The sequence below is a fragment of the Rhinoraja longicauda genome, chromosome 4, assembly GCF_053455715.1.
Source record: "Rhinoraja longicauda isolate Sanriku21f chromosome 4, sRhiLon1.1, whole genome shotgun sequence".
Taxonomy (NCBI): Eukaryota; Metazoa; Chordata; class Chondrichthyes; order Rajiformes; family Arhynchobatidae; genus Rhinoraja; species Rhinoraja longicauda.
The window spans coordinates 5,193,441-5,210,460 of record NC_135956.1 but is presented as its reverse complement, the minus strand read 5'-3'; the positions used below and the strand labels follow the sequence as shown (position 1 = coordinate 5,210,460).

General features: G+C 45.2%; 1 protein-coding gene across 2 annotated transcripts in view; it reads right to left on the bottom strand.

Moving 5' to 3' along the window:
* Positions 1-17,020, bottom strand: part of csmd3b (CUB and Sushi multiple domains 3b) — a 1,698,079-nt gene that overhangs the window by 233,845 nt on the left and 1,447,214 nt on the right. For both annotated transcript variants that reach the window (XM_078397138.1, XM_078397139.1), the window contains exon 31: positions 1,794-1,910. In XM_078397138.1, the coding sequence (XP_078253264.1) occupies positions 1,794-1,910 (117 nt within the window). The remainder of the gene's footprint in view (positions 1-1,793; positions 1,911-17,020) is intronic.

The window sequence follows — 17,020 nt, the reverse complement described above, 5'->3', positions numbered from 1 at the left end:
ATACAAACACATTCCCTGAACTCAGAACACAATCCAGCAACAGAGTGGATAGTCACATTTCCAGGATCTGACCTCCAGAACCTTCCAAATTACTTCAGAAGTCGGAACGTATTCGGAAAGGAGACTGAATCAGTGGCTCATTTTTTAACTCCCAAAAAAAGCAATGTGTATTTTTGGCCAATTATGGTGTGCAATAGAAAAAACAAACAGCTCGGGGAATTCAGGAGATTGAACGGCCTCAGTCTGGTAAAAGAATTGTCAATGATTTGGGTTGAGTCACTGTGGGAGGAATGAGAGTGGAAAGGGAAAGAGCCAGGAGTAGGGGTGAGATCGGGGCAGACTAAGGAGGGGTGATGGGTGATGGGCTGTTGGAGCCAAGAAAGGGAAGGATGGAATTGGGGGACAGAGGCAGGTGGGTGATAGTGAGAAGCAAACAAGGAGAAACAAGTTATGGAACTTGGGCAGTGACAGGTGAAGATGGTTCACCCCAAACACAGATGCTGTATGATCTATTGAGTTTCTCCAGCAGTATGTTTTTTTGCACCAGCCAGCAGCATCTCCAGTCTCTCGTGTTTCCATTATTGTTTTCAGTATAGCGTCAGATGTGGAGAAATGCAAAACAGTTATTAAGATTCTCGAACTGAGTTAGGATAACGTTTGTGCGCAAAGAGCGGGTGTTCTTAGCGAACTGAGCAAATCTGTGCATGGATAAATCCACAAGAGGGTACTGAGCAAAGTTCAAAAAAGGGCATGGGCATACTAGCCAAAATGCAGTACTAATAAATCAATATAAAGTACAGAAACAAAATTACATTAAAATACACACAAAAATTATTGCAGAACCCAGCAAGATGAGGAACAGAAGGTGATGAATTCAGACCAATCAAGGTAAGAACTGAGAGACAAAATCAACTCCACAAATATCAGGTGCAGGAATGAACTGCAGATGCTGGTTTAAATCAAAGGCAGACACAAAATGCTGGAGTAACTCAGCGGGACAGGCAGCGTCTCTGGAGAGAAGGAATGGGTGACGTTTCGGGTCGAGACCCTTCTTCAGAATTTCTTCTATGCTGCCCGAGTTACTCCAGCATTTCGTGCCTATCTTCAGTTTAAACCAGCATCTGCAGTTCCTTCCTACATATATCAGTGTGAAAATCAGTAGCAGAAAACAAATTGGAGCTTTTCCTTAAATATATTTTAAGCTGAGGTTTTCAACTCATTGTGAATTGATAGAGCATATTTTTTTTTAATGTATACCAAGTACATTAACTGACTTACTAAATTGACTTGCTGTCAGTCATATGTATGGAACATGTAATGGTATTAAACTTATATACATATAAAAATGCTAATCGAAGAAATAGAATAAAAGTAGAAAGGCATTAGAACATGGGCAAGGAAACAAAATCCTCTTTATAGCTGTGCAACTAACTTTTAGGACTAGTTCCTGTGTTTTTCAAACTACTCAGAGACTCCTGACTGTGATCAATATTCAGTGTAAGAAAATAACTGCAGATGCTAGTGCAAATCGAAGGTATTTATTCACAAAATGTTGGAGTAACTCAACAGGTCAGGCAGCATCTCAGGAGAGAAGGAATGGGTGACGTTTCGGGTCGAGACCCTTCTTCAGTCTGAGATGCTGCCTGACCTGCTGAGTTACTCCAGCATTTTGTGATCAATATTCATCTACTTATGTGCAATCATGCAAAATTTCTATAAGCCGAGATAAAATATGTACCATTGATAACATAATACAATGAATAGCTAAAGTAATTTGGTTAAATTTCACTCACCGAACTCTCTGGAGACTGTGATGGAATAAACACAATTGTTTCCAGTACTGTAATTTCTAGGATAGTTTGGAGACAGTACTGTACCATCGGAACCTGTGGATCGACTTCCACATGGAGCTGAAAGATAGATTTGTATTTTACAAATATTAATAATAACTTAGGATTCACATCAGAGAAAAATATATATATATATATATATGCATTGAATTGCTGATAAGTCGAGTTTCTCTTGAATGCAAAATAAATATTTTCTGCCACTTGTTAGGTGTCCATTCTTTAGTCCCAAACACCCTTCGATTTATTTCCCTCTGCCTATAGCATCCACAAAGCCTTCCCACATCCATTGGCAGGGTTGAGTGCTTTTTACAAAGAGTGCAAAAAAGGCCACAGTGAAGTGTAAATCCATTCTGGTTGAAAATCCCAAAGCATTCTGGAGTAAGCCAGTTTGATTGTGCCTTTCAGAAACTGTCTTTTTTTCAGTTTCAAGACAGAAGGATCTTTGATCATATTTCATCTTGTAAGTCCTAGACTGGAACCGAAATGGATAACGGAAAAATGAGACTTCATGCTGATTTAGGCAGGTTAAGCTCAATTGTCTTGGCAGAATCACGTGGAACTGAATACAGTCTTTTAAATCTTTTGGATTATCCTCATTAAAGGCAGCCTTACTAAATGCAGTCTGACCAACTAGGCTAACTTTGTCACAATGCAGGCTGTTCATTGCAAATGAGCATTTTAGGACATTCAATATCTAAATATTTTAGGATATTCAATATCTAAACTTTGTTCACCAGTCATTTGAAACAACCACATCATTTTATACAGAGATTTAGTGCAATAGAAACATAGAAACATGGAAAATAGGTGCAGGAGGAGGCCATTTGGCCCTTCGATTCATTGTGATCATGGCTGATCATCCACAATCAGTAACCCGTGCCTGCCTTCTCCCCATATCCCTTGATTCCACTAGCCTCTAGTGTTCTATCTCACCCTCTTTTAAATTAATCCAGTGAATTGGCCTCCACTGCCTTCTGTGGCAGAGAATTCCACAAATTCACAACTCTCTGGATGAAAACGTTTTTTCTCACCTCAGTTTTAAATGGCCTCCCCTTTATTCTTAGACTGCGGCCCCTGGTTCTGGACTCCCCCAACATTGGGGACAACTCCCCCAACATTGGGAACAAACATTGGCAATATTCCATCTGCTCTACAGCAAGGAAACTTCAAGGAATTCATTAAGAGACAATTTAGTATTTTTGTATTACAGTAAACCCTTATTATAGTGGGCCAAAGTGGGTGGGGAGATGATTTCTGTATTTTTGCTGATTGTGCGCTATAACTGAGTGAGGGATTTTCCCCCAATTGGCATCACTGGATCAAATCTGTGGAGCCCCGTGAGTGAGAGCCCAGTGAGACCTCTTCTCAACACACGGGGCACAGAGGCCCCAGAAGGCCGTCCGCACCTCCTTGTCCAATACAGTTGGGGAATAACAAACATCCCTGCCTCTGTTACTGGTTCCCCCATTCAGGATTTGAGAGCTAAACGGGAGGTCTGGGCCATTGGGGCGGAGGGGTGAGAAAACTCAAGATGTCCCACTCAAGAGTCAAGAGCATTTTATTGTCCTGCCCTGAACAGAACAGCGTAATTCGTACTTGCCATAGCACCACATAGTAGACAAAACACAATAGGCAATAGACAATAGGTGCAGGAGGAGGCCATTCGGCCCTTCGAGCCAGCACCGCCATTCAATGTGATCATGGCTGATCATTCTCAATCAGTACCCCGTTCCTGCCTTCTCCCCATACCCACTCTCTCCGCGATCCTTAAGAGCTCTATCTAGCTCTCTCTTGAATGCATTCAGAGAATTGGCCTCCTCTGCCTTCTGAGGCAGAGAATTCCACAAATTCACAACTCTCTGACTGAAAAAGTTTTTCCTCATCTCCGTTCTAAATGGCCTACCCCTTATTCTTAAACTGTGGCCCCTGGTTCTGGACTCCCCCAACATTGGGAACATGTTTCCTGCCTCTAACCTGTCCAACCCCTTAATAATCTTATACGTTTCGATAAGATCTCCGATTGTACTCTGTAAAACCCATAATAAACAACAACAAAAAGTTCAGTAGGCACAAAATGCTGGAGTAACTCAGCGGGTCAGGCAGCATCTCTGTAGAGAAGAAATGGGTGACGTTTCGGGTCTCGACCCGTCTGAAGAAGGGTCTCGACCCGAAACGTCACCCGTTCCTTCTCTCCAGAGATGCTGCCTGACCCGCTGAGTTACTCCAGCATTTTGTGTCTACCTTCGATTTAAACCAGCATCTGCAGTTCTTTCCTACACAAAAAAAGTTCAGTATTATACACAAAGCAGACAAGTAAATAGACAATAATAGTGCAAAGTCAAAAATAATGCCCCGATGTCTATATGGTTTGGAGCCTATATGGAGGTAGTAGTGTTTAATAGCCTGATGGCTGTAGGGAAGAAGCTGTTCCTGAACCTGGACGTTACAGTTTTCAGGCTCCTGTACCTTCTTCGCGATGGCAGGGGTGAAATGAGTGTGTGGCCAGGGTGGTGTGGGTCTCTGATGATGCTGGCTGCCTTTTTGAGGCAGCGACTCCTGCCAGTCCCTTCGATGGTAGGGAGGTCAGAGCCGGTGATGGACCGGGAAGTGTTCACCACTTTGTGCAGTTGTCTTCGCTCCTGGGCATCTGAGTTGCTGAAGCAGGCCGTGAGGCAACCAGTCAACATGCTCTCCACTGTACACCTAGCAGAAGGTCATGAGAGTACTTGTTGACATACTGAATCTCCTCAGTCTTCAGAGGAAGTCAAGGCGTTGATGGGCTTTCTTTATGATTGCATCAGTGAGCTGGGTCCAGGACAGATCTTCAGAGACATACATGCCCAGGAATTTGAAGCTTCTGCCTCTCTCCATCACCGTCCCATTGACGAAGACAACATTGGGGATCGTCAACCTTCCTCTTCCAAAGTCCACAATCAGTTCCTTTATCTTAACGACAGTAAGGTTGCTGCTCTGGCACCATTCGATCAGTCGATCAATCTCCCTCCTTTACCCTGACTCATCGTGATCTGCAATTCATCCAACAACGGTGGTGTCATCAACAAATTTGAAGATGGAGTTGGCACTGTGTCCGGCTACACAGTCATGAGTATTGAGTGAGTAGAGCAGGGGGCTGAGCACGCAGCCTTGAAGTGCCTCAGTGCTGATGATTATCGAGGAGGACCTGTTGCTGCCGATTCATACAGACTGTGGTCTATTGATCAGGACATCGAGCATCCAGTTGCAGAGAGACCCATATTTGTGACCAGCGCTCAGGGAGGTTAAGTGTCCGAGTGTGTACAGGTGATCCTCAACTTACGATGGGATTGTGTTCCGAGGAACCCATCGGAAACCGAACACATAGTAATTCGAAATGCATTTAATACACCTGATCACGTGGCCTGATCGAGCTGCGGCTGCTGCCGTTTACACCATCGCAAAGTCGAAATATTGTCAGTCGAAGCATCGTAAGCCGGGGAGCATCTGTAAAGTTATTTTTAACAACTAAAAAAGGTATTTTTGTTACCGCATGCTAAAAATACTAAAGGCTGTTTGTTACACTGTTTAATGTGAAGTGCTGATCAAAGCGATCGCTTGTCAATGTTTATGCCTTGTCAATTTCAATGACCTCCGCAGTACGGGTGGCACGGTAGCGCAGCGGTAGAGTTGCTGCCTTACAGCGAATGCAGCGCCGGAGACTCAGGTTCGATCCCGACTATGGGCGCCGTCTGTACGGAGTTTGTACGTTCTCCCCGTGACCTGCGTGGGTTTTCTCCGAGATCTTCGGTTTCCTCCCACACTCCAAAGACGTACAGGTATGTAGGTTAATTGGCTGGGCAAATGTGAAAATTGTCCCTAGTGGGTGTAGGATAGTGTTAATGTGCGGGGATCGCTGGGCGGCGCGGACTCGGTGGGCCGAAGGGCCTGTTTCCACGCTGTATCTCTAAATCTAAAAAATCTGAATCTACTTCAATCCATTATCAATGTGTAATAACGAACGTGTACTGCATTTTCAGACAACTCCATGGTTTGATCAACTTGACAAAATACCTCCTGCCCTACAACTCCTGAGCAGCCTTCTAATTGTGGCCTCCAGCTCAACGTCAATCTCTCAGCTCCAGGACCCAGTCTCTGAAGTCCCCTCCCTAAACCTTGTGAACATTTAGCACTCTTCACACTGACTGATGTTTTTGAAAACCTCACTTTCTCTAAGCTTTTTGATCATCTGGCCAGTATCCTCTTATGTAGATCGGTAACAGATTATTGCAGTTTTATACATTCCCTGAAGGGTTTTGGGAAGCTTTTGCTAAGTTGAAGATGGTACATAAGTGGAAGCTGTTCTTACTTAAAACATTTTAAGCGGGTGATATCTCCGCAAAAACCTTCTCCTTTAGATGAGTCTTAGTATTAATAGACAATAGACAATCGGTGCAGGAGGAGGCCATTCGGCCCTTCGAGCCAGAACCGCCATTCAATGTTATCATGGCTGATCATTCTCAATCAGTACCCCGTTCCTGCCCTCTCCCCATACCCCCTGACTCCGCTATCCTTAAGAGCTCTATCTAGCTCTCTCTTGAATGCATTCAGAGAATTGGCCTCCACTGCCTTCTGAGGCAGAGAATTCCACAGATTCACAACTCTCTGACTGAAAAAGGTTTTCCTCATCTTCGTTCTAAATGGCCTACCCCTTATTCTTAAACTGTGGCCACTTCTTCTGGACTCCCCCAACATTGGGAACATGTTTCCTGCCTCTAACGTGTCCAACCCCTTAATAATCTTATACGTTTCGATAAGATCCCCTCTCATCCTTCTAAATTCCAGTGTATACAAGCCTAGTCGCTCCAGTCTTTCAACATATTAACTGGAAACCCACAAGCCAAATGTGTCAAACCACCTCCTTATTTATTTATAGCAAACTGTGCAATTCTCATGAAAAAGTCACCTGGTGAATGGGTATTCAGTAATGATATCAAGCTTCTTCTTGCGTTTGAGGCATCAGAAGTTATGAAGCTGCTTCTGCTTCTGAACTTGACAAATTCATAAAAGCTATCACCCTGGAAGACCCTGCAGAAAGATAATTTTGCCAACCGATTGAATCAGGAGTAACCCTCCAGAACCAAGGGCCACAGTCTAAGAATAAAGGGGAGGCCATTTCAAACTGACATGAGAAAAAAAATATTCACCCAGAGAGATGTGAATTTGCGGAATTCTCTGCCACAGAGGGCAGCGGAGGCCAATTCACTGGATGGATTTAAAAGATAGTTAGATAGAGCTCTAGGGGCGACTGGAATGAAGGGATATGGGGAGAAGGCAGGCATGGGTTACTGATTGTGGATGATCAGCCATAATCATAATGAACGGCGGTGCTGGCTCAAAGGGCCAAATGGCCTCCTCCTGCACCTATTTTCTATGTTTCTATGTAACCGGAATATGAGAAAAGCCGCTGCACTTTAATGTGCAGGTTTCGTGCTGATGTGGTTAGTTGGGTTTGATCACATACACTGAAAGAAATTGCATTTTCTTATGATAAGTTTCAGCTCCTGGGGTAAGAAAACGGAACAGTACAGCACACGAGCAGGCCAAACATGATACCTGAGTATTAAATGGAAACCCACTTGATGAAAAATAATTTCACTCTGCTTGCATGTGATCCAGATCCCTCTATTGCCTGCACATAATCCCTGTCTCTCCATTCCCTGCATATTGTGTGTCTATCCACAAGCCTTTCAAAGCTGCCTCCACCACCACCTCTGGCAACGCACTCCAGACACTCACCACTCTGTGCAAGAACCTTGTCACGCACATCTCCTTTTTAACCCTGATTGCGGGTGCTGTCGGTACAGAATTTGTACGTGACCTGCGTGGGTTTTCTCCGAGATCTTCGGTTTCCTCCCACACTCCAAATACATACAGGTTTGTAGGTTGATTGGCTTGGTTTACGTGTAAGTTCTCCCTGATTTTTGTAGAATAGTGTTAGTGTGCAGGGATCGCTGGTCGGCGCGGACTGGGTGGGCCGTAGAGCCTGTTTCCGCGCTGTATCTCTAAACTAAACTAAATTAAACTTTGCCCCTCTGACCTTAAAGCTGTGCCCTCGTGTCTTTGACATTTCCATCCTGCGGAAACGTTCTGACTGACCAAGAGAGATTTAAAAATAAACCTGTGTAATACTTTATAAGTTATTTGGATAGTTCCTGGAGAAATTCATATTTGCAACAATCTGGCATGAAATCAGCATCAGAAAACAATGCCAGGTTACAGAATATAGAGTCATAGAGTGATACAGTGTGGAAACAGGCCCTTCAGCCCAACTTGCCCACACCGGCCAACATGTCCCAGCTACACTAGTCCCACCTGCTCAAGTTTGGTCCCTATCCTTCCAAAACTGTTCTATCCATGTACCTGTTTAACTGTTCGAGAGACCCTGCCTCAACTACCTCCTCTGGCAGCTTGTTCCATATGCCCACCACCCTTTGTGTGAGAAAGTTACCCCTAAGATTCCTATTAAATCTTTTCCCCTTTACTTTAAACCTATGTCCTCTGGTCCTAAATCCCCCTACTCTGGGCAAGAGATTCTGTGCATCAAGCCAATCTATTCCACTCATGATATATACTCACAATAGACAATAGACAATAGGTGCAGGAGGAGACCATTCGGCCCTTCGAGCCAGCACCACCATTAAATGTGATCATGGCTGATCATTCTCAATCAGTACCCCGTTCCTGCCTTCTCCCCATACCCCCTGACTCCGCTATCCTTAAGAGTTCTATCTAGCTCTCTCTTGAATGCATTCAGAGAATTGGCCTCCACTGCCTTCTGAGGCAGAGAATTCCACAGATTTACAACTCTCTGACTGAAAAAGTTTTTCCTCATCTCCGTTCTAAATAGCCTACCCCTTATTCTTAAACTGTGGCCCCTGGTTCTGGACTCCCCCAACATTGGGAACATGTTTCCTGCCTCTAACGTGTCCAACCCCTCAATAATCTTATACGTTTCGATAAGATCCGCTCTCATCCTTCTAAATTTCAGTGTATACAAGCCCAGTCGCTCCAGTCTTTCAACATATGACAGTCCCGCCATTCCGGGAGTTAACCTAGAAAACCTACGCTGCACGCCCTCAATAGCACAGTCACAAATCTCATTAAGATTTCAGTAGTGGTTGTAATATGAATTGTTAAACTGGATATGGCACCTGATAAGGCAAGGAGTAATGGCAAGTACCAGTAAATAATAATGTACTTCCCCCTGGCAATGCTTGAGTGTAAATAATTAAATAGAAAACTCCTCTTTAAACAACTCCTTTTCGACTCAGATGTAGGTGCCCACAAGCACTTTCTTGTTTTAGTTTATTTTTCATCCACATCTTACAGGCACTAGGAAGGCCTCACACCATCCTGGGATAGACACAAAACGCTGGGGTAATGCAGCGGGTCAGGCAGCATCTCTGGAGTGAAGGAATAGGTGATGTTTTGGGTCGAGACCCTTGCTACACACACCATCTTGGGGCCCTGTTTGCGGTGGGAGACACAAAACGCTGGGGTAATGCAGCGAAACAGGCAGCATCTCAGGAGAGAAGGAATGGGTGACATTTCGGGTCGAGACCCTTCTTCAGACTGATGTCAGGGGAGGGGGCGGGACAAAGATAGGATGTAGTAAGAGACTGGAAGACTAGTGGGAGAACTGGAAAGGGGGAGGGGATAGAGAGGGGAAGCAGGGGCTACCTGGAGTGGGAGAAGTCAATGTTCATACCGCTGGGGTGTAAACTGCCAAAGCGAAATATGAGGTGCTGTTCCTCCAATTTGCGCTGGGCCTCACTCTGACATTGGAGGAGGCCCAGGACAGAAAGGTCAGATTGGGAATGGGAGGGGGAGTTGAAGTGCTGAGCCACCGGGAGATCAGGTTGGTTGAATTGGAGGCGTTCAGCGAAACGATCGCCGAGCCTGCGCTTGGTCTCGCCGACGTAGAGAAGTTGACATCTAGACCACTTGTCCTGTTTGCGGCCACAGCATCCCCCGAATGTCCCCCTTAACTAATGAGTCCCCCATCAATGTTGCTCTGCCCAACTTCACCCATCCCTGCTCTGCCTCAGGGCCAGCCCTATACCACACCTCTGACGGCCACTAATGCTTTTCCCTCTACAGAATCCAAAAGGGCTATCCTGGAATTATAGTTTAGTTTAGAGGTTTAATTTAGTTTAGAGATGCAGCCTGGAAACACGAGCTTCGGCCACCGAGTCCGCGGCAACCACCGATCAATAGACAATAGACAATAGGGGGCGTGGCTGCGTTCTGCAGCTGCGGCTCACCGGCAGTCTCACTGTCTTTTTTTGTTTTTGTCTTTGTTATCGTTTAAATGTTTCTTTTGATTTATTTTTAACTCTGTATATGTGGGGGGGGGGGGGGGGGGTGGGGGAACCTTTATTTCTAATCTCCTCCTCAACGGAGATGCGACCTTTACCGTGTTGTGTCTCCGTTCGCGCTACGGCCTAACATCGTGGAGTCGGCGGCCTCCAGCTGGGATCGACCTTGAAGACTCCGGTCGCAGGGCCTGGACTTACCATCTCGGAAGCTTCGGCCGTGGGCCCTGCAGACCGCAACATCAGGAGTTCGCAGGTCCCTGGCTGGCGACCGGCTTTTGGGAGCTCCAGCCGTAGCAGCTTCGACCGCCCCGGAGCGCGAGGTTTGATCGACCCTGCGTGGCCTGGCCGCGGCACTTTCCATCGCCCGGTGGGGGCTCAGGACCTTCATCGGCCTGCTCGGCTCGGCCCTGGGACTTTCCATCGCCCGGTGGGGGCTTCAAAAGTCAGGAGCCTCGATCGCCTCGTGGCACCACGGGAGAAGAATGAGGAGGAGGTAAGACTTTTCTTTGCCTTCCATCACAGTGAGGGTGTGCCTGGAGCAATCACTGTGATGGCTGTTTGTGTTAAAATTGTAATTGTGTGTCTTGTGTTTTTATTGTCTACTGCCGGACCCTGACGTGAGAGGACGCTGGCGCTATTTGTTCGCCGCTTCTCCATCAGGACAGTTCGTCTGTTTGTTTTTATGTCTTGATTGTTTTTGTAAAGCGTCTTTGAGCATTTGGAAAAGCGCTATATAAAATAAATGTTTATTATTATTATTATTATTATTATTAATAGACAATAGGTGCAGGAGGAGGCAATTCGGCCCTTCGAGCCAGCACTGCCATTCAATGTGATCATGGCTGATCATTCTCAATCAGTACACTCCAATTTCTCCCCATACCCCCTGACTCCGCTTTTCCTAACTTGATCACCCTGTACGCTAGTTCTACACACTAGCGACAGTTTGCAGAAGCTATTTAACCTACAAACCTGCACGTCTTTGGAACGTGGGAGGAAACTGGAGCACCCAGAGAAAACCCATGCAGTCACAGGGAGAACCTTGAAACTCTATACAGACAGCACCTGCAGTTGGGATTGAACCCGAGTCTCTGGCGCTACTGTGCAGCCAATTAGATTTATGGTGCATCTAAGTCCAGGAAATCGCCCTTGGAGGTGGCCAAATCCTGCAGCCAAGTTGCAATCAGCTTAATTTAACCCATAATTAGCAATTGCTTTAGAGTATCAGTGACAATCAAAAGACCGGATGTCTTTGACAGCGAGGAAATGTAGGGTAAATATAATAAAAGAAAATAACCGCAGATGCCAGTACAAATCGAAGGTATTTATTCACAAAGTGCTGGAGTAACTCAGCAGGTCAGGCAGCATCTCAGGAGAGAAGGAATGGGTGATGTTTCGGGTCGAGACCCTTCTTCAGACTGATGTCAGGGGGGGCGGGACAAAGGAAGGATATAGGTGGAGACAGGAAGATAGAGGGAGATCTGGGAAGGGGGAGGGGAAGAGAGGGACAGAGGAACTATCTAAAGTTGGAGAAGTCGATGTTCATACCACTGGGCTGCAAGCCGCCCAGGCGAAATATGAGGTGCTGTTCCTCCAATTTCCGGTGGGCCTCACTATGGCACTGGAGGAGGCCCATGACAGAAAGGTCAGACTGGGAATGGGAGGGGGAGTTGAAGAGCTCGGCCACCGGGAGATCAGTTTGGTTAATGCGGACCGAGCGCAGGTGTTCAGCGAAGTGATCGCCGAACCTGCGCTTGGTTTCGCCGATGTAAATAAGTTGCCATCTAGAGCAGCGGATGCAATAGATGAGGTTGGAGGAGGTGCAGGTGAACCTCTGTCTCAACTGGAAAGACTGTTTGGGTCCTTGGATGGAGTTGAGGGAGGAGGTAAAGGGACAGGTGTTGTTAGCCAGTTTTCAAATACTTTATCAACCATTTCATGGGCAATGCTTGTTCTGCTCCCCCATCCGCCAACCCATTTCCCCCCCTTCATGAAGTTTATATCCCGTTACATTGTGAAAGATACTGCTCTAAAGGGCCTGCCATTCGGTTAACAGAGTCTGAGCTGGTGTCTTCCCAGAGCTTTCTGTTGAGGAGAATCACAGCAGGGGATTTACAATTTAAGCATAAGTCAGCAACAAGCATGGTTGGCGGAACACAAATTTCAAATTGTTAATATTAAACTATATTTTCTTGTTGCTTTTCCTGGCCTGGGGTAGACACGTTTATTCAGTTAATTACTTAGTTTAGTTTAATTTAGAGATACAGTGTAGAAGCAGGCCCTTCAGCCCACCGAGTCCATTCCGACCAGCGATCCCCACACATTTACACTATCCTACACACACTAGGGACAATTTACATTTCTGCCAAGCCAATTAACCTACAAACCTGTACGTCTTTGGAGTGTGGGAGGAAACCGAAGATCTCGGAGAAAATCCATGCGGGTCATGAAGAGAACGTACAAACTCCACACAGACAGCACCCGTAGTCGGGATTGAACCCAGGTCTCGGATGCGGTAACTCTACCGCTGCACCACCGTGCCACCCTGACTTGATCGCACCATTCAATTCAATCTGCGGCCGATGCCCCACAGCTTATTGACCAAGTTCCTAAACTTTCTCGGAAATTGCTGCAGATTCAAAAGCAAGACTAACCTTCCTTTAATGATGTTTTGGGTAATGGAAGCTGAATGTTGAGACAAAGAAGGCATCGGTGATATCAAGGTTTGGGATCTCTCAGGCGGACTCTAGTACCTGAAGGCAACAGCTCCACTAGAGATATTCAAAAATGGTTTTTTTTAACGAATCAGTATTTGACAGCTCACCGGTTGACAGCTGGTGAATTACCAAAGACAGTCAGAGTGTTCTTGGGCTGGGGGTTCAAGGTGACGTGCCTGAGGCTCAATTGCAGAATGTGTAGGAAAGACCTGCAGATGCTGGTTTAAACTGAAGATACACACAAAAATGCTGGTGTAAATCAGTGGGACGGGCAGCATCTCTGGAGAGAAGGAATGGGTGATGTTTCAGGTCTCGGGCCCTTCTTCAGTCTGAGTGAATGAAGTTGAATGACATTGTGCCTGACCTCTTACTGCATTTCAAATTCATCACAGAGTCCAGGAACAAGGCCCAGGACTTGCAGAGTTTAGATTTAGATTTAGATTTAGACATACAGTGCAGAAACAGGCCCTTCGGCCCACCGAGTCCGCGCCGCCCAGCGATCCCCGCACATTAACACTATCCTACACACACTAGGGACAATTTTTACATTTACCAAGCCAATTAACCTCCAAATCTGTATGTCTTTGGAGTGTGGGAGGAAACCGAAGATCTCGGAGAAAACCCACGCAGGTCACGGGGAGAACGTACAAACTCCGTACAGACGGCGCCCGTAGTCAGGATCGAACCTGAGTCTCCGGCGCTGCATTCGCTGTAAGGCAGCAACTCTACCACTGCGCCACCGTGCCGTTTAAGGGCAGGAAACACTTGGAACCTGACTCATCACCTTTACTTCAGGTCTGGTTTGTTCTATTGCATAACTTCACCTACATGAACAGGATTGCCAACCTGGAAAAAATAATTGTATTAAATGTAATTACATTTAATTAAATGTTAAATGTCATTCTTTTCTTTATTTTACTTAATATAAGTGGTTGCAATGAATATCATTCAGATATACCGTATCGGAGGGCCCAAAAGCCACCGTTTCCGGGAGCCAAGATCGCCCCGTCAGCGGAAGGCTCAAGGACACCGACTGCTGGAGGACAAAGAAGGGAAGCGATTGGACATTTTTTCGACTTCCATCACAATGAGGAATGTGGGGGAATCACTGCGGATGTATGTTCATGTTAAAATGTATTTATGTTAAAATATAATTATGTTAAAAGGTAAGAAGAAACTTTTTCACCCGGAGAGTTGTGAATTTGTGGAATTCTCTGCCACAGTAGGCAGTGGAGGCCAATTCACTGGATGTATTTAAAAGAGAGTTAGATAGAGCTCCAGGCGATAGCGGAATCAAGGGATATAGGGAGAAGGCAGGCACGGGTTACTGATTTGACAATAATAAACCAATATCAGTTTTGTGGTGGGATAACATCCAGAATTGCCTCTCAGGCCCTTCAATTCTGCTTTCATCCAAGAGCACAATCTCAGCTTTCCATGCACGCTGATGTACAATCTCTCTCAATTCTATTAGAGTCTCTAATTAGTTATATTGTTTATCGAACATCCAGTACTGAATGAACATAAATTTTCTACACTGGGACAATGAAAGCCACTGTCTTTGATTTTTAGGTAATAAGTGATAGGAGTAGAATTAGGCCATTTGGCCCATCAAGTCTACCCCACCATTCAATCATGGCTGGTCTATCTCCCTCCTAACCCCCTTCTCCTGCCTTCTCCCCATAACCTCTGACCCCTGTCCTAATCAAGCATCTACCTATATCTGCCTTAAATATATCCACTGATATTTTTCTTACCACAACTGTTGATTAGCAAGTGAAAACATTTCTTTAAGTGCCCTATGACCAATTTTGAAACAGATTTGATGTCATATTTGACTCTGAACTGAACTTCCAACTATGTTTTTGCTTCATCACTGAGAAACAAACTTCTACCTCAAATATCACCACACCATTATTCCGATAAAGCTATTTCACAGCTTCATGGCCTGTTTTTCTCCTCTACCATATCCCAGTTCACAGCATGTCCCTTTCACCTTTCTCCTGATCCTTGTTTTAAATCCCCCCATGTCCATGCCCTCACCGCACTACAAATTCATCGATAAACTGCTGTCAATTCATGAGGCCTGAGTAAGAGATTTCTCTTCTCACATGACTTTGTCTAACTCCATTTCATTTAGGAGCTAGACAATCTTAAAACCTACCTCTTTGGCCAAGCTTTGTCAATTGTCCTGATATTTCCTTACGTTGATAGGTGTCAAAACCTTCCTGATATCTCTGTTGAGAAGCACCTTAGGATAGTTTGTAACGTTGGAGGCACAGATGCTTTTTCTTGGTGTCCTTATAGTTTTGTTTACCCCCAATGCCATTACCCATCTTTTACGAAGATAAACTAACTAATCCATGTGGCACTCTCTCCATCCCTCCCCCACCCTAGTTGTCCTACTAGTTTCACTGTCATCCTGTTGAGTTTCACTTTCTCTATAACGTTATCACCCAATCCACAGCCAACAATGAGCTATTGTGGGCTCCACGTTGCCTTGATCAACATCACTGTATTTTATGCTACTCTTTCATTCATTTGTTCTATATCTCTCTATATCACCATCTACATCTCTCTCTTTCCCTTCCCCCTGAATCACATTCTGAAGAAGGATCTCGACCTGAAACGTCACCTAAAATATTGTCCCTAGTGTGTGTAGGATAGTGTTAGTGTGCGGGGATTGCTGGGCGGCGCGGACTCGGTGGGCCGTAGGGACTGTTTCCCCGCTGTATCTCTAAATCTAAATCTATTCCTTTTCTCCAGTGATGCTGCCTGCCCCGCTGAGTTACACCAGCTTTTTGTGTCTATATTTAGTTTAAACCAGCATCTGCAATTCCTTCCTGCACATAATCTATGTGGCAGTTTGCTTCTGGTGCATTGAGTATTATTATTTAATGGCATCAAGAGATTGCATCGTTAGCAGAAAATTCACATTGACCCCAGAGTCTGTTTGCAGCCTTTCTGCATGAAATTTAATTGCAGGATCTCACAAAGCTAAGACACAGTATTGAAAGATGTCAGGAGGGGTCATTGGGCATTTTATTAAGGTCCGCACTAAACCACTCATACAACTGACACAAAGACATCTTCAAATATGTTCAGAAATAGTAGAGTCTGATGGCAAATTATTACATTTGATTGTAAAGTCAAGGGTGAGACTGAACCTTAAACAGAAAGTGCTAGAAATAGTTTGCAGATTATGAAGACTTTTGATGAGAGACACAGATGATCCTTCATCTCTTCATCCAGAACCAGGGGCCACAGTCTAAGAATAAAGGGGAGGCCATTTAAAACTGAGGTGAGAAGAAACTTTGTCACCCAGAGAGTTGTGAATTTGTGGAATTCTCTGCCATGGAAGGCAGTGGAGGCCAATTCACCTGATGAATTTAAAAGAGAGTTAGATGGAGCTCTAGGGGCTAGTGGAATCAAGGGATATGGGGAGAAGGCAGGCACGGGTTATTGATTGTGGATGATCAGCCAAGATCACAATGAATGGCGGTGCTGGCTCAAAGGGCCGCATGGCCTCCTCCTGCACCTATTTTCTATGTTTCTGTACTTCAGTAACCCGTGCCTGCCTTCTCCCCATATCCCTTGATTCCACTAGCCCCTAGAGATCTATCTAACTCTCTCTTAAATCCATCCAGTGATTTGGCCTCCACTGCCCTCTGTGGCAGAGAATTCCACAAATTCACAACTCTCTGGGTGAAAACGTTCCTTCTCACCACAGTTTTAAATGGCCTCCCCTTTGTTCCAAGACTGTGGCCCCAGATTCTGGACTCGCCCAACATTGGGAACATTTTTCCTGCATCTAGTTTGTCCAGTCCTTTTATAAGTGAAAGAGTCTTGAACCAGAGGGCACAGTTTCAGAATAAAAGGACGCACCTTTAGAATGGAGACGAGGAGGAATTTCCTTAACCGGAGGGTGGTAAATCTATGGAATTCATTGCCACAGACGCTGTGGAGGCCAAGGCATTTGGGTATCTTCAAAGTGGAGATTGAAAGGTTCTTAATTAGTAAGGGCATCAAAGGTTATGGGGAGAAGGCAGGAGAATGGGGTTGAGATAGAAAATTAGATCAGCCATGATCAAATGGCGGA